Source organism: Ailuropoda melanoleuca, chromosome 1 (genome assembly GCF_002007445.2).
Source record: "Ailuropoda melanoleuca isolate Jingjing chromosome 1, ASM200744v2, whole genome shotgun sequence".
Lineage (NCBI taxonomy): Eukaryota > Metazoa > Chordata > Mammalia > Carnivora > Ursidae > Ailuropoda > Ailuropoda melanoleuca.
The window spans coordinates 56,819,330-56,840,445 of record NC_048218.1 but is presented as its reverse complement, the minus strand read 5'-3'; the positions used below and the strand labels follow the sequence as shown (position 1 = coordinate 56,840,445).

Genomic DNA, 21,116 nt, shown 5'->3' with positions numbered 1-21,116 from the left:
CCTGAAAGTCATGATCCATTTTACCTGTCCTGGGACGCTTACATTTATGTAAAAGAGATAAGCTTTGACCTTATTTTAGCCACATTATTTTGGATTTCTGTTACTCAAGTTAAACCTAATCATAACTAAAACAGATATTTTTATCATCCCTATTTTACAGATAAGAAAACTGAGAGGTTCGGGGCGCCTGGGTGGCGCAGTCGTTAAGCGTCTGCCTTCGGCTCAGGGCGTGATCCCGGCGTTCTGGAATCGAGACCCATGTCAGGCTCCTCCCCTGGGAGCCTGCTTCTTCCTCTCCCACTCCCCCTGCTTGTGTTCCCTCTCTCACTGGCTGGTTCTCTCTCTGTCAAATAAATAAAATCTTAAAAAAAAAAAAAAACTGAGAGGTTAAATTAATTGCCCAAGGTTGCACAGCTGGTATGCAGCAAAGCGGGGATTTGAAAACCATACAGTCTAACTTGAGATCTTACGCTCTCACTGACCATGATATTTTGTCCCTGCTTTTAGACAAAGGGGCAAGAGCCTACTGGAACAGGAGCAATGGATGATGGGGATGATATTGAAAACAGCCGTGGTTTAAAGCTCTAGTAAGAAATGCACATATATATATACATTTAATTAAACATATTATTGTCACTGTCATTCAGGAATTCTTCTCTCAAAAAAGCAAGCCCATTGTTCCTGTCATGTGTGGAGTAAATTATTTTAATGAAGTATTATCTAATTTTCAGTTCATAACATTTAAATTGACATGATTTATACTTCATCCCAATTTGCTGTAAAATCAAGGTGCATCTCTCCCTTTCTGCTCAATATATAGACTCTATAGACTGTGTTTCTGTTTACAAAGTTTCAAGGGTTAGTTTAATCTTCTCATGAACGTATATTTTGAGGATTTGGTAAAGCAACATGGGTCATTTTTAAAAAATTATTCAAGTATAATTAACATGCAGCATTATATTAGTTTCAGGTATACAACTTAGTGATTCTAAATAGGCCATGTTTTTTTATGGGCAAAGAATTGTAACTAAAGTTATAATCTAATCAAAGCCTTGAGGGTCCAAGTAAGTTGATCACTGAATTTGGGATAAAATACAGGCAATGTGGCACATGCACAATTCCCGTTGGGAAGCCCAAAAAGACACCTCAAAGAAACAAAGCAGCTTTAGAAGTACGTTGTGCAATTTCTTACTTGAGCAGCTCTGTAAATAACAGGGATTTATTTAATTAGGGTTATTAAAAAGAGCATTCTTTTTATAAGTGAACTCTCAAGCTTACCTGCAAGTAGTTTAAACAAGGTAGTATCGATAAGTGCTCCTACAGGAAAAAATTTATTTAAAATGGTGTCTTGTTCAGTTATTCTATTTCATTTAATTTTTAATTTTAATTTTTTGAGTAAGTTAACAGTCACATGATTCCAACCTTGAGAAATATGTTTTATTATTTTTGAATGTCACATCTGGAGAGTTTTGCATTTGATGATGAATTTCTATATGGAATCAAGCCAACATTCAGGGTCCTTTTAAAAAGTATTTGGCAAGCACTTCTATTTTAACAGGCACTAAAACAGTCATTCTGGCTGCTAACTTACAGGCAGAGTTGCTGTGGTTTCTGAAGACCACCTTCATGATTTTTGTTGCATCTTCTTACTGTGTAGAACTTTCTATACTTCATATTTTTCTTTAACAATAACTCACTTTTAATAATTACTGTTTGGCTACCTCCCTAAGCAAATCCTTGAAACCTTGGATATGAAGTACTAAAAGTTCACCTCTGTACATTGGCATGTATGCTATTCATGTCTTTCTCTGAAAACCATCTCATGGACAGAGCTGTGCTGTGCAGATCTCCCTTCAAGGAAAGCCATGCATGCAACGTGTTGACCAGCTGCCAGGAGTGTTCAGTGGACAGCCTTCTGCTGTGAGCTCCTTCTGGGTCAGATTTGCAGATGCCACCTCATCTGAGATTATGTCCTCACAGGGCAGCCTCAACCTGGAGTCCAAGGGAGGCAGGAGTAATAAGGGCCGGCCATTTCAGCCAGATGCGTGTCAACTGTGATTGGCGGGATTTGCTCCAGAGCTTCCTCACAGGAGTGGCCAAGTCTTTGTCAGGCGTGCTTTGTATTTTGATTTCCACTGTGCACACCTTGTTTTGCCCCTTCTTTACTCAATGTCGATTCCGAAGGAACAACTTGTACCCCCATCTCCATCTCAGCTTATCTCTAGAGAATCTAACCTGCAATGCCATGCTTGAGGAAATACTGTCCTAAATCGTGTTTTCAGGACAAGTATCAAAGGTCTTCATAATGGCTTTAAAATAAAGCACGAAATTTAAAAATAAAGGCCATGAATATGATTTTATGTGATTGAAGGCAATTTGGCTTTTATACAGGGTATCCAAAATTTTAGTGCAATTTTAAGTCATCTAGTAAATGCTAGGTGTTATTAGCTATTTGGAAGTTATACTACTATAAGAGCTATTCAGATGATGGTTGAAAAATCAACCTAAAAAATTATCTTAATGGATTTTTTAAAGAAGAATTTGAATCCCAGGACAAATGCTGTTTTAAAAAAATGGAACTAAATTATACACTTTTGTAATTATATTCACAAACTAAGCCTGTGTATGACAAAATTCAAATATGTCACAGAATTTTGATTCCTGTTTGAATTTGCCTGCATATAAAGAAATGGGCAGAAGAGAAACTGCCAGTCTATTCAGTAAATACTGTAACAATGCTGCTTGAAATCCGTACATATAACAATCACTACTGTTCAAAATGCCATGGTTTTGGAATACTTTGTCCTCCTGTCAGGTTATTCAGAATCTAAATCAGTCAGAATACATGTAAATCAGCACAGTAGTGTTTACGGTCAGTAACAAGGGATGTCTTAAATAGGATATGGTTCAGTAAAATTCTGTAACTCTGAGATTGTGGCACAACTAGTTAACATTTGGAGGCTACTTAGTCTCCTTTGTTACCTTTCAGGTCTAAGCATTGACTAAAGATACCTGTTTCACGAAATTTGCCCCCTGCTAAGAATTACCTGGGATGTTTGTTAAATTGACTCCTATACCTTCCCCTAGAATACATTTCAATTCAGTCCATTTAGGGTGGGTCTGGGAATTTCTATCATAAATACAGCCCCATATGTTTCAGGTTTCAGAAACAGCTAATCAAGACACATATGCTTATTTAAAACATCAACCTTTTTATAGTCATCCACTGCTACTTGGAGGACTGTGATATGTATTCATGGACGTCTGAACACATACTTGTGACTCGCTATAACATGTCTGTGTGGTCTCATTAGCTTCGCTGCTCTATGAATGGACTATTCCCCAAATCCTGGTCACCTGTTTGACAAAGTAAATTACTGGTTGCAAAGAGAACTGAGAGTTTCTGAACTGAAAAATTCAAATCTATCACCACTTCTAGAAAAGCGCAAGTTTAAAATTCAAACAAAAACATGATTTGATTATTAGGTAGAACTTAAAAGCATTTTAAAACCACCTCTAAACATTTCTCAGTGAAAAACTACTTTATTATTATTTTTTTAATTTTTTAAAAATTTTTAAGTGGAGCCCAACAAAGTTACTTTAACTAAATAGAAATCCTTCAGTGTTAAGTTTTTTTCTTTTGGTAAACTTACTAAATATGACATAGGTACAGAAAAGTGCTTGAATCGTGTGTGAATTCTTACAAAATCAGCACACCCATGTAAGCAGGACCCACAAGAATCAGAGCGTCAACACCCAGAAATCTCCCATATGCTAGCCTCCTACTGTAATATCCCCTTCCCCACCATGTGTAACTGCTATCTTGACTTCAAACACCATGTATTAGTTTTATGGTTTTGAATTCTATATAAATGGAATCATACAGTGTGTGATCTTTGGTTTGGCTTCTTTAACCATTATTATTTGTGAGATTCATACATGTTGTTGCATTAACTCTCATTTCTATATACTGTTTCATCGTGTGAACATGCAATTTGCCTATCCGTTCTCCCAAACTACCACTTAGGTGGTTTTCAGTTTGGGGCTATTACAAATAGTGCTGGTATGAACATTTTGGTCCATGTCTTTTGGTGAACATATATGTATTCATTCCTGTCGTAGAAATGGGATAGACCTATGAAGGGGATTCCTAGGTCATTAGGTATTCCTAATTCAACTTTGTAGATACTACCAGAATAGTCCTCCAAACTGATTGTACAAATTTATATTCCCACACATATGACAGTTCTGGTTGCTCCTCATCCTCAGCAACACTTGGCTTCTGTTCTTTCCATTTTAGTCCTTCTAGTGGGTATGAAATGGTATCACATTGTAACTTTAATTTGCATTTCCTTGGTGACTAGAAGCTAAGCATTTTTCTCATATACTAATGGGCTATTTTGTGAGGTGCCTATCAGGTCTTTTACCCATTTATCTACTAAAATCTGTCATTTTTTGTTTTTGTTTTGACGTGTAGTTCTTTATGCATTCTGGATACAAGTCCTTTTAAGGTATTTGTCATTAACTGTCCTTGTTCCTCCATACTTTGATGACTTCTTGTAATTTTGAAAAAAATGGTTATTTCCAGACTCACCTCCCTAAACTCTGGCTCAAACTCTGTTTCTCAGTCATGTTTTCCTTCTTAAAATGAGTCATCACACTGTCTATGACTACCTTGTTCAGCCAGTCATTTTTCCCCACTTTTCTTCTGGTGTATCTGTCTTTTTATGTCACATTTATTCAAACCAACTTCCCGGTTCTGAATGAAAAGTACATACATACATACGTATGTATGTATGTATGTAGTACATACATGATTTAGTACAAAGAGACACTAGAAATCAGAAGGCTTGAACTTCAGCTAAGTGGCAGTGCGGCATAGGGCAAATCAGTCAACCTCTCTAGACTTCAATTTCCTCTTCTGTGTTAATGAGAAGGTTGGAATACATGACCAAAATCCTCATTAATCTAAGATGCTGCTTTATTTCAGAAGTATTAAACCCCACACCTGCCTATTTATAACCGTAATAGGTGCACTGTTTGCTGTTTAAAGAACATCTTCTCTTTTAGAAACTTCCAATACAGAAGCAGAATGTAGTGTGCTAAGAGTATGTTCTCTGGCATCAGGCTGCCTGGGTTCAAGGAGTGTCCAGATTTTTTTACAGGGTGCTTCCTTATTTTGTAGAACAATGGCTTTTCGGTTATTGACGAATGAGCTTTTTGCCCTGGGTTCTTGAGAAGTCTGAAGCAGTTGCTGGTTGTGTCCCACTGAAATCTTGACCGTGACTACCATTTCACTGCACACCAGCCCAACCTCCCAACTACCTGCACCCAGATCTCTTTGCGGGATTTTCTGTGGCCACCAGTGCCCGATCTACCTGTATGCAAGTGCTGGGCATTGACTCTCCCAGTCTTTGTGGGAATAGCCTTCACTGGATGACTGACGAGCTGGCTGTCAATCAATGACGGAGGCAAGTACTCCAGCTCTCTTGCACAACCGGTGGGATAACTGAGGTGCATAGTCTTCGGTTGCTCCCAGAACTCCACAGCAGTGTTGTGCTTAATAGTCCAAAGTGTTAAATCATTTAATAATGAATTTTTATTGGCTTTGTTCAGTTATTCTGTCTTTACTCCCCTATTGGTGTGTCCTGAGGTCACATCCCAAATAAACTTCCTGTACTCAACTACTTGTCTCAGAGTTAACTTCTGGGGTAACACAAACTAAGAGGGAGCCCTTAGAACAACTTCAGTGGCATTTTATCCCAGCCCACTTGGGAAAGTTGCTCTCCTTCCCTGTACTCTTATATTATAGCAATACATTAAAAGAATAACCCAGTGATACTGGGATATTACCAAGTGGACTAAAAATTACCCAAACATTATATAATGAATAAGCTTTCCTATGAATTTTTAAGTATTTCTCTATATAACTTTGACACTTGATAGTAATATACTAATACAAAGTGGTTCATTTCACACTCCTCTTTACTCCCTGGGAAGTTTTAAAAATACATTTAAAGAAATAAAACATGTCCCAAGTAACATGTTGCTACATTGGATCTTTAATGATCTGGCTTGCAAAATCATGAATTACAAGACTTTAGTTCATTTGTCAAAAATAGAAATGAGTACCACTGATATCCTTTAATTTATAAGTGCACTTTTATAAACCATTCACCTTTTCTTTTTTTTTTAAAGATTTTATTTATTTATTTGAGAGATAGAGACAGCCAGCGAGAGAGGGAACAAAAGCAGGGGGAGTGGGAGAGGAAGAAGCAGGCTCCCAGCAGAGGAGCCTGATGTGGGGCTCGATCCCATAACGCCGGGATCATGCCCTGAGCCAAGGCAGACCTTAACCGCTGTGCCACCCAGGCGCCCCTACCTTTTCAATTTAAAGTAATATTCAGGATGGCATGGGATGCTGTGTACTACACTTCCAAATCATACCGGTATATGATTATAGGACTTCTTGCAGTCTATCGTGAGGCCCAAAATTCAATTTCATGATCTTAAGTAATTATCTATAAAGAAAGGGAGAAACGAAAAATTTTAAAGTTCATACTGAAAACGGTAAGTCAAAATACAAATAGGTGGCAGGTTTTCTAGCAAATACACACACACACACACACACAAATGTTAATTTAAATCGACTTTTTATTCTTTCATAGATTTTAACAATTATACACAACTTTTAACATAAAGATAGTGAAATCTCAAGGATAAGGAGGCAATATATATGGTCTCTTCTATTCGTTCTTCAGGATGGAAGGAAATTTCCAAAGGGTACAATGTGTGAGATTTAACACTGGAAAAATACATATGAAACTTGTTTAACTGGCTCCACTTAGGACCAGGCATAGCACAATAAATATAGAACTACATCATCTTTTTAAAAGATTGTTGTAATTTTAACACATTCTTACCAAAGAAATATAATCAGTGACCAATTTGAAATTCTACAACATATAGGCGGAGGGACACTTACAATGAATATCAGAGCATCTTCTCTCTCTAGCATCTTCACACCCATACATCAACATTCTTAAAAGGGAGTAGGAATAACATTGTAAATTCAGAACAACAAAAAACAAACTTGGTCAAACTTTCTTCATCATATCATTCATTACTACCATAATCCTAGTATGCTGGTAGGTTTAAGGTAGGAATAGAACATTTTTGAAATCCTTTTCATTTCCACTGGTCTTAGGGCCTCTGGGTAGGAGGCCACATTGGAAGCAAACTGGTAAAGCAGCACCACTAAGTCCACATCTCAACAAATCACTGCATAATTTTTATCTTCCAATATTCGGAAAGGTTAAAAAAAAAAAAGATGCATGGAAGAATATATATCCTGAATAGCAAGTCACTGTAAAAACATGCAATCTGCAAGGATTTCAACAAACTATAGCTGAATTCTCTACTCACGGCATCTTCCCTTAACGGACCAAAAGAAATATGTTACCTAAAAATTAAATAATAATATACTGAGGCATAAAATAAATACTTTATTTATGCTATTTGGGTATTTGAGATTGTTAGACATGTTCATATACCCTTTCCTCTTCCCAAAGAGGAAGCAATGGTGCCAGCACTATTGGTCAGAAAGAGTTAATGAGAAACTGTTGCTCTTAGAGCTGTTCTGCAGTGTGCCTTATACAGACATAGAAATTATTATTTTAGAACATATACTGAAAAGACAGGATGAAATTATCTTTTTTTCACATGACCCAGATTCTGTCATCAGCAGATGTAAGAATTAATTTCATCCCTATTAAACAGAATGGAAACTGTTATGCTGCTATTGCTACAGATATTCCGAGAAATCTTTTGAGCCAGTAAACTGGTAAACTGGTTGTTCAAAAGTTCACTAAGCAAACAAACATACCAACACATGACACATATCATTATCTTGTAAAAACGTAATGCCACTCTGGCCCCAAGAATTACTACAGTCCACCTGGTCCTTAAGGGTGCAAAGAGCCTTTAACCACACTGAATACCTTCTCTGTGGCATTTTACTGCCCATCACACTGCCACATGATTCTTAGAAGCTAAGGCTTCTAAGACGTTTGAGGAAAAGAAAAGGGTGTGATGTGGATCAAGTTCCCGGTGATTGTTTTAAATGTCATTTAAAAAAGAATTTCCTAGTAACATAGTAGTATAGTCCTTGATACTGAATTTTTCATACTGAAATAAAATATGCTTTAACAAGATGATGTTTAAGTTTGACCACCTGGCTCCTTTTCCACTTTTTTTTTTAGAGGGTACTGATTCATATACTGTGCTGAGTCCCACAAATGCCTGTTTTAAAAACAGTAGAGTTCCCAACAGTTTCCTATAAACATTCCTGATTTATACTGGGGAAAGCAATGCATAATTGGAACATTAATCATTCATGTTTTTAAAAAAGCAATTATATCCTGCAAAGCAGTTACTTAGCAAAATGCTAAGCTGCAAATAACCTTACCACATAGATATTGAGTCATTTCACAAAGTACCTGTCAAAATATATAGAAATCTGGCCTTCCATTCGAAATCTATTGCAAAGAGAGTACATGCAGTAGTCCTGTTTAGAATTTAATGGCGATGAGGAAAAGGGCAAACCTAGGACAAGGAGGCATGTCACTCTACAGACAAGTTTACAGTAGTGTAGCCATTATATATCATATTTACTACATTCACCACTTCGGAGAAAGGATCATGGAGGCCCTTCAAACACTGGAACAAAGGAATGTTTGTTTTATATAAGACCTACCAGATAAACAGAAACAAATGATAACACACATAGGCACTAGTCTCAAAGCTGCACGATAAAGAAGCAAAGGGTTTGGAGATGAGAAATTTAGGAAAGTACACACATACGAAAGGAGCTTGCTGAGGAAAGGAAGGAAAGAAATCACAGTTCTAATCTTCAAGGCTACGAAATGCGTTCTGCATATCTTCAAGAAGTTGTGCGTAGTCGGCCTTGATCTTTGCCTCACCGTCCTTCACTGGATCCTGAAGAAAGACATTACAGAACTCAACTGACCTTTGGAAAATAATTTTCAGAACAGGTACTTATATTGAAAATATTTTGAGTATTAGGTTAAGTGAGGTATACTGGCAAAACACAGGCAGGAGTCAAAATTATCCTTATTTTCCTTTAAGAGTAGAAATGTATGTAAGGAGGAATATTCCAACCTAACAGAAAGAAGACAAAATTTTGATTCCCCTGAAACTAATAATACACTGTTAACTAAATTGCATTTAAATACAAAATTAAAAAAAAAAGACAAAATTTTGGTTTTGTATTTGGCTTGCTAACTGTATTCAAAGACCAATGGATTTGTCCTCAACAATACGCAAAATATGGGGAAATTATGCAGTATCACATATTAGATGCATTCTACTGCATGTACATGATACTTGGAATTAATTTAGTCAAAACATAATTTACTGTTCAAGGTCTCATAATATCACATTGGCACAGGGAAGTAAAATTTCTAAAATAATCTTAAAAGGCAACACATTTTAGATCCCTATGGAAAACAACTTAATTGAGCGGTATGTGTAAAAGAGACTTTAAAATATTTCATTTTCTAACCGAATCGGTCTACATCGGGGAAACTGTAATAGGAAAATACACAAAACCAACTACATAAACAAAGCTGTCCATACCAACAACTGGAAATTTCCTAAATACTTAACATTAGAAAAATATTACTTTCCAGCCACAAAATAATGCTACAGAAGAATATTTAATGGCATAAAAAAATAACTGAGGGGCGCCTGGGTGGCTCAGTTGGTTAAGCGGCCGACTCTTGATTTCAGCTCAGGTCGTGATCTCAGGGTCCTGGGATTGAGCCCTGTGCCTGGCTCTGCGCTTGGTGAGGAGTCTGCTTGAGGATTCTCTCTCCCTCTGCCCCTTCCCTACTTGTGCTCTTGCTCTCTCTCAAATAAATAATAAATCTTTAAAAAGAAAACAAGAGCTTAAAAAAAAAAACCCTGAGATATGAATTTGATACAGTGTGCACCTAAACAGGAGAAAGATACCACCTTGAATCACACTACTAGAAATCATCACTATATTACTATCTCTTATTTATTTATTTATTCATTCATTTATTTTAAATTTATTTTTTTTTAAGAGAGCTTTTCCCCTCAGGTCAGGGTAAGAGGAGGAGGTCCACTAGCACCACTTTTTTTTTTTTTAAAGATTTTATTTATTTATTTGAGATAGAGTGAGAGAGAGTGAGCATGAGCTGGGGGACAGAGGGAGAGGGAGAAGCAGGCTCCCTACTGAGCAGGGAGCCTGATGCAGGACTCGAACCCAGGATCATGACCTGAGCCAAAGGCAGATGCTTAACCGACTGAGCCACCCAGGCACCCCATTGCATATATTTTTATCCTCTTCCTAAGAATGTATAATTTTATTTATTTCAGTATAATTAATATAGTGTTGTATTAATTTCAGGTGTACAATATAGTGATTCTTTTTTTTAATCTTTTTTTTTTTAAAAGATTTTATTCATTCATTTATCAGAGAGAGAGCACAAGCAGGGGGAACAGCAGGCAGAGGGAGAAGCAGGCTCCCTGCTGTGCAAGGAGCCTGACATGGGACTTGATCCCAGGACTCTGGAACTGTGACCTGAGCTGAAGGCAAATGCTTAACTGACTGAGCCACCCAGGCGCCCCAATAACAGTGTACTCTTAATCCTCTTCACCTATTTCACTCATCCCCCTACCCATCACCCCTCTGGCAACTACCAGATTGTTCTCTATATGAGAATCTGTTTTTTGGTTTGTCTCTTTTTTCCCTTGTTTGTTTCTTAAATTCCATATGAGTGAAGTCATATGGTATTTGCCTTCCTCTGACTTATCTCACTTAGCATTATACTCTCTAGATCCATCCATGTTGCAAATGGCAAGATTTCATTCTTTTGTATGGTTGAGTAATACTCCACGGTATGTGTGGGTGTATCATATTCTCTTTATCCATATGAATGCATAATTTTCAAAAATAAAATTTGGATCAAATTACATATGGAATTTTTTTGCAACCTGATTATTTTCACTCATTACACCATAAACATTTCCCCATTATCTTTGGATTTTCTTTGAAAAAAAAACAGTATTAATGTCTTCATAATATTCTTGCTATAATTGTACATGCCATAACATACTGTTGACCCTGTTCCCTCTTGAATGACATTTAAGACGTTTAATAATCTTTTATACATTCATATAAAAAAATCTGATTATTGTGTGTCAACTATACTTCAACTAAACAAAAAAAAGTATCTCTGATTATTTCCTTGGGTTATATGTTTTGAATTGGAATGACATTACTCAAAGACTTTGACTATTTTAAAATTCTTGATAGAGTATCTATTTTTACAGATTTACTTTCAACCTATAGTGTAAACAAACACTATAAATAAAATATGGTCATAAAATTGTTCTCAATTTCTCAATAGGTGATTAGTAAATATACTTCAATGTCATGACTTAGAAATAATTAAATACAACCCAACTGATCAAATATTTTAAAAACAATCTTACAATGACATTTGAGCTTCCACTGATAATTTAATTACCTATTTACGTTGTGTACTTCAAAAAAAAACTGAGAATCCACCTAAAAGTTAAAAATGATGTGTAATAGGATACTTAGAAGTAAACAGTGTAAGTCATTTCAGATGTGCATGGAGGTAAGACGGTAATAAGTACTTGAGGAAAAATAATTGCCGCTCAGCCACGATTTTAGCTCTAAATTGCCTGGCAGTTAAGACAAAAGGGAAAACATGTCAGCATTTATTTTAGACATGACATACTATAATTTTTATCTCTAGAATTCCTATTTGAACGTAAATTCGCGGTCTCTTCTGGTTTTACATAACCTGAGCATGGGTGAAAATGAAAAACGCAAGTTTCAGACACCAGGTTTGTGAATAAACAGATTGGTTGTAAAGAGTTAAAAAAACAAAAAGAAACATTTCCTACCAAAAAAAGTTAAGTAGAAACAAAATATACCTTGAATTTCATGGAGGAAAGTTTATAGAGGATCTCCCCCATGTGCTCACGGATAATGGACCATGTGATTTTATTGTCACTCTGTGCAGTGGTTTCAACAGCTCTACGGGCCATATCATAAAATGCAATCATGTTGGACAGCATCCCAACTGTCTTGTAGAATGGGCAGAACCTAGTGTATAAATGAAAACCAAAATGATTAATAAAAATAAAATCCAAAGCAGGTTCATACTTCATCTATAAAACACCAGAGCATTAGCTTCTTTATTTGGAGATGCAGACTACTTATCTTTAGTGGATGATAATAATGAATGGGAAAAAAAAAAAAAGTGGAAAAGACTAACAACTACTTGACCAGAGCTTTTGGGTAGAGATGGAATATGGGGATGGGTAGATGGAGATATTTATTTAAGAGTGATGTTTATTTTTATCTATTAAAAAAATCAAAGAGGAAGAACAAATCAAACAGTACTGCTATAATCTAACAACTCTCTGAAGGTTTGTTTTTATACAGTGTAGTTAAAGGAGTAACCCAAATGGTAAAATAACCAAGTTGCAAAGACTCCTTGTGATAGTGGAGTTAAGGTTTATCGAGTAACAGAAAAGCAGAAAACTGCAATTTCCTAAAGTGAATAGCAGTCCCTTCCCCCATTAATGTGTTCATTTTCACTTACTCACACCTTTTAATAATGAGGACACACAAATTAATATTCAACATGGATCACATGCATGCTTATCAACTTTCCGACACATTTAAACACACTTGCATACATAATTTCACGTACATTCTGTATTATGCTTCTGAAGAATTTTCCCTTGGTTGAGTTATCTTTGTATGGGTGGCCAGAACTTCTTAAGTTCCTGATATAGATTTTTGAGGCTTACTGATTATATTGCCATATTTTCTACTTGTCCTACATTCTGGTAATTTTCCTATGTGTTCAGTTCCCTCTTCAGTCCAAATATGATTTGAGGGAGAAAAGCTAGCCTATGATGAAAGGGCTCAATTTATCGAAGTTTAAAAGAAATGGAGACTTCAAAGAAGCCACAGCAGTAACAGACACAAGTGGGACATCTAACAGAGACTATGGCAGAGAGAAAGAGACTGGGAAATGGGGAAGGAAAGTAGGACATAATTACTTCGGAAAAGAGTAGAAGTGCCATGGGCAGTTGTGAGAGGTAGTGAGAAAAGCAGCTGAAGGAGGCAATGATCCCCGGGCTCCACACCCTATGCCACAATCTAATCTAATTAAGGACGGCTAGATAATGAGTGAAGAAAATACTGTCAGAACTGCACAAATGAGCAAAATCAAAGATAAGGGGACATATTAGATGTTAGATGCTTGTTATGAAAATACAAAATAAACCTATATATTTAGTCAGAGTTGTGTCTGTAGGAGGAAAAAAAAAGGATTTCTAATGTGGAGGCAGCTCTTTCTTCAAAACTCAACAGAAAATCCTCAAATAAAAAAGGAAAATCAGGACAGGTTACCTGTCATAAGGAGTATATCCATTTTGTTGTAAGAAATCATCTTTGATAAGTTTTGCTACCTCCAGAGTGATTTTATCTGTTTCTGCTAGAGAAGCCTAGAAGAAAAAAAATTTTTTAGAAATTTACTTCCATAATATGGGACCACTGACTGTAATCAATTAAGTAAGCAAAAACTATATAATCAACACACAATCATCTATCATTAACAAATTCACTTCGTAACTGCTTGTTGATTTTTTTTTTATTGTGGTAAAAACATATAACGTAAGTTTTTTACCTTAACCATTTAAGTGTAGTTCAGGAGCGCTCAGTATATTCGCATTGTTGTGAAACAGATTCCCTAACTGGTCATCTTGCCAATCTGAAACTCTACAACCATTAAATAGCCATTCTCCTTTTCCTTCTCTCCCAGAACCTGTTAACTACCATTCCACTTTGTTTCTATAAATGTGACTACTTTAGATGGAATCACATGGTATTTCTCTTTTTGTGACTGCTTTATATCACTTAATGTCCTCAAGGTTCATCCATGTTGTAGCATGTGTTAGATTTTTCCTTTCTTTTTAAGGCTGGATAATATCCCATTACATATATATATACACCACATTCTGTTTATCCATTCATTAATCAAAAGACAGGTGGGCTGCTTCTACCTTTTAGCTACTGTGAATAAATGCTGCTACAAACATGGGTATACAAATAGATTAACGTTCTTTTTTTGATATTCTTTCTTCACATCCTGTCTTGCTAGCTTAACTATTTGAATTCTGAGTCTTGAGTTTTGTTTAAAAAAAATCTATACATTCCATAAACAGTTACTTAAAAAAAAAATTACATGGTGTTTAGAACCATGTAAATGCATGGAGTGCCTAGCTGGATTAGTCAGTGGAGTGTGCAACTCTTGATCTTGGGGTTGTGAGTTTGAGCCCCATGTTGGGAGTAAAGATTACTTAAAAATAAAACTTAAGGGAAAAAAAAGAGAAATTACGTAAATGCAAAGTATAGTAAGCATGTACTTCTCTCTGTCTGAGTGCTGTTAGAGCTTCTTTAAATATCACTGTCTCAAAAGCAATCACTTTGGGAACCAGCCTAAACAGCCTAGCCGGTAAAGATTTGTTGGAAATTGTGGCAAAGACAGGCCCAGTAAGGTAAGTGCAGTCGTTTGTCATCTCTGTGCAACTAAGCTCTTTAGAGGTAAGGATCAGGTCTTCTTTCTTTTCTTTCTCCTGTTCTTTAACTCCCTTTTATCCCTAATCCCTCTTCAAACATAAGTATTAAAATGTGTTTTATGTGTATCCTTTTATGTGCATAAATTCATGTAAAATGTGTATTTTACTTTGGATTAGTACTTTATGTGAAGCAGTCACATTTGTGTCTTTGGCACTTTTTCAGATTCATCCATGTTGCTGTATGCCACATCATTCTCCATGGTATGCAATTTCCTGATTTTTTTTCTTTTTTTAGAGATAGAACATGAGGTGGGGGAGGGGCAGAGGAAGAGAGACAATTCCAAGCAGGCTCCACACCCAGCACGGAGCCCAATGCAAGGCTCAATCCCATGACCCCGCGATCATGACCCGAGCTGAAATCAAGAGTTGAGCAATGGGTGGCTCAGTCAGTTAAGCGACCGACTCTTGATTTCAGCTCGGGTCATGATCTTGGAGTTGTGGGACGGAGGCCTGTGTTGGGCTCCGTGCTGACCATGGAGCCTGCTTGGGATTTTCTCCTTTCTCCTTCTTCCTCTGTCCCTCCCCCTGCTCGCTCTTGCTCTCTTTCAAAGGAAAAAAAAGGAAAAAGAAAAAAAGCAAACAATTATAAATAAGTAATGAACTTCAAATATTTCTTTCACATTGGTTGAGATGTCCTTTTTCCATTATATTAATTACACTGGTGAGTTACAATAATAGATTTTTTGTGTTGAATCATATTTGCATTCCTGAGATAAACTTTACTTGCTCATGATATATTATTTTATTCTTTTTAATACCCTACAGAATCTAGGATTTTGATACCTACATTCATAAACAAAATTAGCTTGAGATTTTTTGGTCTTATATTCTTTGTCTGGTTCTGGAGGTCCTCTGTTTCTAGTTCCTCTTACCTACGACCACAGTACTCATTTATAAATAATGAGTACTTAATATGTGGTAGCTATGTAATAACACTATCATTTGCAGAAAAAGAAATTAGGAAGTGACTTTATAAATCCTTCTGATTCCTAGCCCTGGTGCTCCTGCAAAAATATAATATATCCAAACCATGCCACCTCTAATTTGGTTGGTGATGGGAACATTCTATTTCAAGAAATAAAAGTAAATCAAGTGTTTCTTTCTCATCTACAGTATAACCAGGACTATGCCAAGTGCTACAAAGGATCAAAAAGAATACAAAGCCCTAATAATTTAGTTACTCCTTTTGATTGACCATATTGAAGTACAAGCCCCTCTTCTTGAATCTGGGCAAGATCTGTGGCTGCTTTGACCAGAACGTAAGACAGAAGTGATATACTAGTTTTAGGGCCCAGGTTTAAGAGGCTGTTGGTTTCCACTTCCTCTCTTTTTAATTACTCTCTCTGAGAGCCCTAAATTGTCACATGGAGGCACTACATAGAGAGATAAATGCCCAGCCAACCCCTAGCTATTCTAGCCATCTTAGCCCATGCACTAAACACATGAGGAAAGAAACTTTCAGATGATGCCAGCCTCAGCCACCATATGATTGCAACTGTACGAGGGGCCGAGCAAGAATTTCAATGGTCCATCAACCCCAAAACTATGAGCAGTAAAACACTGTTCAAACCACTAAGTATTATTAGGAGTGGTTACTTACTCAACAATAGATAATCAAAACAATAATCATCTTTCTACCTTCCATAACACAAATAGGACCCTCAAATATCTGCTGGAAAAAGGACAAGCTAAACTTCTATTAGTTCAAAAAATATTTAATATGTACTTATTTTGCTAGGCAAGAATCTGTATAGCCAAGATTCTACCTGTCCTTACAACCTGCCGATATAACTCACAGACCTGTCCTCCATGGGACTTAACCACTCACCTTTCCCACAAGTTGTACAATTTCTGCCAGGTCTTCTTCTTCCTGCAGAATCTCCTTAGCTTTGGTCCTCAGAGGGACAAATTCCGTGAAGTGTTTGTCATAGTACTCGTCCAAGGCACGCATGTACTTGCTATAGCTGATTAGCCAGTTGACAGAGGGGAAATGCTTACGTTGAGCTAGTTTCTTATCTAAGCCCCAGAACACCTGATTTAAAAACAAAACAAACAAAAAAAAATGTTTTTTTAAGAAAAATCATTGTATTTGTTTGTTTTGTATAAGTCTTAAAGTATATTTGTTTGTCCTAAATATGCAATTCTAATATTTTGGCCAAATTATCAATCTTTTTAGTATATCCCACATATAATTAAAATAGAATACAACTTACAATTAAAAAACATATTCCTTTTAGTTTCAGGATGGATATAATCTATAAATCAAATTCAAACTGTATCTGAATTTCCTTAATAGTGTGGCAAATCTGATAGTTAGAAGAAAAATGAATGGACTCTTCTGAGGATTTATTATGGTGCAGTATAAACAGAGGAACCAGAAAATGCTTACTCAGATAGAATAGATTCTTCACTTTTGATTAAACATCTCGAAACATTCTGACTAAATTCAACTCCCTATGATTAAGGGCCAATCCAATAAGATCTAACAGTCATTTTTCTGAGGCCAAATGTTCACATATTATTTTATGCATTCTTAACTCTGCTTGCCCTTTCCCTGAAATTGAAACTCAAAATGTTAGCAAAGATTAAACATCTTGAGAGTTATAAATATAGCCTCTGCCATTTCTTTTTATCAGATACTGACAGAAACACAAGCAAATATTCTCTTCTTCCCCCATGAATAATACAAACGCTTATGAATATATCACATTTATTCTTTACTATAGCCCTGATTTGTATATATCTTTCATTTAGGCTTCTTTTCATGGCCAAGTTGACTAGCTATCCACTACAATTCATGCCTTGTCACTGGGAAGCAGCTGCGTAGGTAGAAGTTACATTTTCCAGCTTTGCTTTCATCTGGGTGTGGCCAACAGAATGAGTGGGGTGACTGCATCTGAGCCCAGAGTTCACAGTGTGGGTGTGCCTTCTCCAGTTTCCCTCATGTCAGCCAGATGCAGACGGCTACCAGGCTAGGTGACGGTGGAGCCCCAAGCTGGAAGTAACCCTGGTCTCTGAATTACCAGTGAGTGAAAAGAGCCGCCCTCTGATACGATCATCTGCTTTAAACCATACTATGAGAAAAAAGAAACTTCTACTGAGTTTTTGCCATTATGCATTTTTAGGCCTATTTGTTTGTACAACTAGGGTTACTCTCACTTAAAGGCTACATTATTCTAATACTAATAAAACTTTGCTATTCTGGATGTATTTTCCACTTGAAGAAATTAAGTTTATTATAAATCTTAGGCAAAGAGCTAAGAAAGAATGGACAGTATTAAAAGCTCTCAGTGACAAGAATGTTCCTAAAACAGGCTTTCCTATTGCTTACTCTGTAGTGAGTAAATTAAATACTTCATGATGACTTAGATAACATTAGAGCAGAGCTGGGGTGGGAAAGCTCAGAAGTTGACTACGCTAGGAAAAGATGTACCTGAACAATACCAAGAGTAGCAGATGTAACTGGATCAGAAAAATCACCACCAGGCGGAGAAACCCTAAATTTAAAGGGAAAATAAAAATCGTTAGAGAAGTTTAAGAAGAAGAACTGGCATATGAAAATAAAAATTGTTTGAAAGTCAATATTAATGTAAATAACTTTAGAACTAACCTTTTTTTTTTTTAAGATTTTATTTATTTATTAGAGAGAGAGAGAGAGGGAGAGCCAGACAGCACAAGCGAGGGGTGAGGGCAGTGTATGACAGTAAAGGGAGAGGGAGAAGCCGGCTCCCCACTGAGCAGGGAACCCAAGGCGAAACTCAAACCCAAGACCCTGGGATCATGACCTGAGCCAACAGGCGCCCCTAGAACTAACTTTAGAACTAAACTTTAGAACTAAGAAAAACTTACATACAAATGTTAATAAAAATCAGTACTAAGTTGCAAATAACAATGGTAACTATTAACACCTTCTAGTTCTAGAAATGAGAGATATAATCAGTTTCATGATTATAATCAAAAGATGAAACAGGAATGAAGAAAAAGCTCTAAAAACAAAGTATGGCTTTATGTAGTGATCATGGATCTTCATTTTGTTTTTACCATGATATAATCTTACCTTAACATGTCTAACTTTCTAAGTTCTTAAGACACTGTAACTTAAATATAATAAATCAGTTAACTCAAATAACCAGAATATGCAGAGAGAACCTAAACATATACACTGTAAGGAGCTCTATGGATGACCCTGGAGTGCAATCTTGGTTAAGAACTATTACCCTCAGACGAAGCTGAATTTTTTCTCTTTAAAATAAACGACTTTTAATTTGTCTTTTGAAAAGTAAACAGTTGAGGTGCTTACGCTCCTACAATGCTGACACTTCCTTCTCTTTCAGGATTTCCAAGACATTTCACCCTGCCTGCTCGCTCATAGAAAGAGGCCAGACGGGCACCAAGATATGCAGGATATCCACTATCTGAAAAAAACAAAAAAAAATTTTAAGAGAGATTCTAAGCCAGTCCTAAAAATCCTATCAGCCTTCTTACGTGATAAGCAATACAAAGACTTACCTGCAGGCATTTCAGCTAAGCGGCCAGAGATTTCTCTAAGGGCCTCTGCCCATCTAGAGGTAGAGTCAGCCATCATACTGACATGATAACCCATGTCACGGAAATATTCTGACAGCGTAATTCCTAAATTGGGAAGAATATTGCAAGTTATAATTCTACAATATAGAATCCTGACTTTGTCACCCTTAAGAAAACTTTAAAACAATAAGTACATGAGGCAGACTGCTAGCTGTTCACCAAAATCTGTTTTCCTTCTTTTTTTGTGCACACAGTTGAATTATGTTTCCTGGCTTCTTAATATTTAGATATGACCATGTAACTGACCTCAAGCTGATAGAATGAAAGTCAAAGTAATGAGTTCCATCATAAGGCAAGCCACACATTCTTCCATGCTCTTTAATCCTTCTGACTTACTGAGATAGAGGACTCCCAGGAGCCCTGAAAAGTCATGAGTTGAAAATGGAAGAGTACTTTTCAGCCTGGGTCTCAGCCCGGAATGACAGACTAAAAAAAGGGTTCCCTGACCACTTGAAAAAAAATCTATTATATTAAGCAATGACAAGTTTGGGTTTATTTGCTGCCATAGCCTACTCTAATATAATACACATTTTAAAAAGTAGGAAAAGACTTTTTCCCTATTCCTTGTTGAGATAATTAAGTCTGAAATTAATTTCCACTGTAGCTTTTATCTACATATCACACATACACATATCCAAACCCCCCAACTAATTAGTTTGTTTGGTTATTTTTCAAAAGTAGCAAATGTTATTAACCTGAGTAATATCTTAATTATCCAGATCATTCTGCTGCGCATATCAGGTTCCATTCTGTTAAATCACTTACGGTAAACCATTTAGAAGAGCCTAATATACGGAAAGAAGTCCCGGGTTCTAGTTTCTGTTCTGTCATTAACCTTAGCAAACTAGCTTCATTTCTGTGTGGTTTCTTACTCTGTTAAAATGGAATAACTCTTGCTCCATCTATCTGTACATATCAGATGAAATGATACGTACAAATGCCCTCCGAAGAGTACAAAGTACCATGTAATTCTAAGATATTAGAAAATTATAGTTGTTACTACATTGTAAGAACCCCAAAATCTAATGCCCTGATTCCTTTACTTTACCAGTAAAGAAACAGAGGAATATATAAGTAAAACAATACATAAGTAATATATAAGTAAAGTGCTCAAAAATTCAGCACTTTACTATTTATCATATAACATCTTTCAGAATAAGAAATACTGATACCTGAGGCTTCTAAAAAAATAATTCCATGATCAATGTCTTCAAAAATTATCACCTCTCATTATTAAGGCTTAAAAAAACACATTCGTCATCACGTATTTCAATCTGATGATAGGATCAGGTCCTCTCTTACACCAGCACGGCTACATTTTCAGTCTCTGTGGTGATGTTCATTAATGCTTGTGTGTGTGTATTAGAAAGACTTGGTGGAAGAAACAGATACCCATGAGTAAACTTCAAAGGAGTTTCACAGACCTAACGATAACAGTGTCTACCAGTTAAAGGAAAAAAAAACATCTCAGACAAAATCAAAAGATGAACAAACTGGGAAAACACTGGCAACTCATGACAGATAAAAGACTAATTTTAAAGAGCTTTTATAAATCGGTATGAAAAAGAACTCCTATCCAAAAGGAACATGGACAGAAAGCAGTTTTCAAATGGTTAATACAGAGAGGAAAGATGCTAGCTCACTGAAAGAACTACAGACTGAACAGGTATCTAATAAAGGAGGGATAGCAAAATGCTAATTGTCAAATCTAGGTGCTGAGAACATCAGCGTTCACTGCAGTGTTCTTTCAAATGTCTATGTGTTTGATAATTATCCTAAGAAAGTGGTACAAAACC

General features: G+C 36.3%; 1 protein-coding gene across 3 annotated transcripts in view; it reads right to left on the bottom strand.

The window, feature by feature from the left end:
* Positions 1-6,321: 6,321 nt before the first annotated feature.
* The window catches only part of ATP6V1A (ATPase H+ transporting V1 subunit A), a 58,968-nt gene continuing 44,173 nt past the window's right edge, over positions 6,322-21,116 (bottom strand). For 2 of the 3 annotated variants that reach the window (XM_002923493.4, XM_034658685.1), the window contains exons 9-15: positions 19,243-19,365; positions 19,034-19,148; positions 18,167-18,230; positions 16,562-16,765; positions 13,505-13,599; positions 12,013-12,184; positions 6,637-8,997 (exon numbers count right to left, since the gene is read on the bottom strand). In XM_002923493.4, the coding sequence (XP_002923539.1) occupies positions 8,905-8,997; positions 12,013-12,184; positions 13,505-13,599; positions 16,562-16,765; positions 18,167-18,230; positions 19,034-19,148; positions 19,243-19,365 (866 nt within the window). In that variant the 3' untranslated portion in view covers positions 6,637-8,904. Of the gene's footprint in view, positions 6,522-6,636; positions 8,998-12,012; positions 12,185-13,504; positions 13,600-16,561; positions 16,766-18,166; positions 18,231-19,033; positions 19,149-19,242; positions 19,366-21,116 lie in introns of those variants that run through there. The other variant, XM_034658693.1, reaches the window with a different exon arrangement.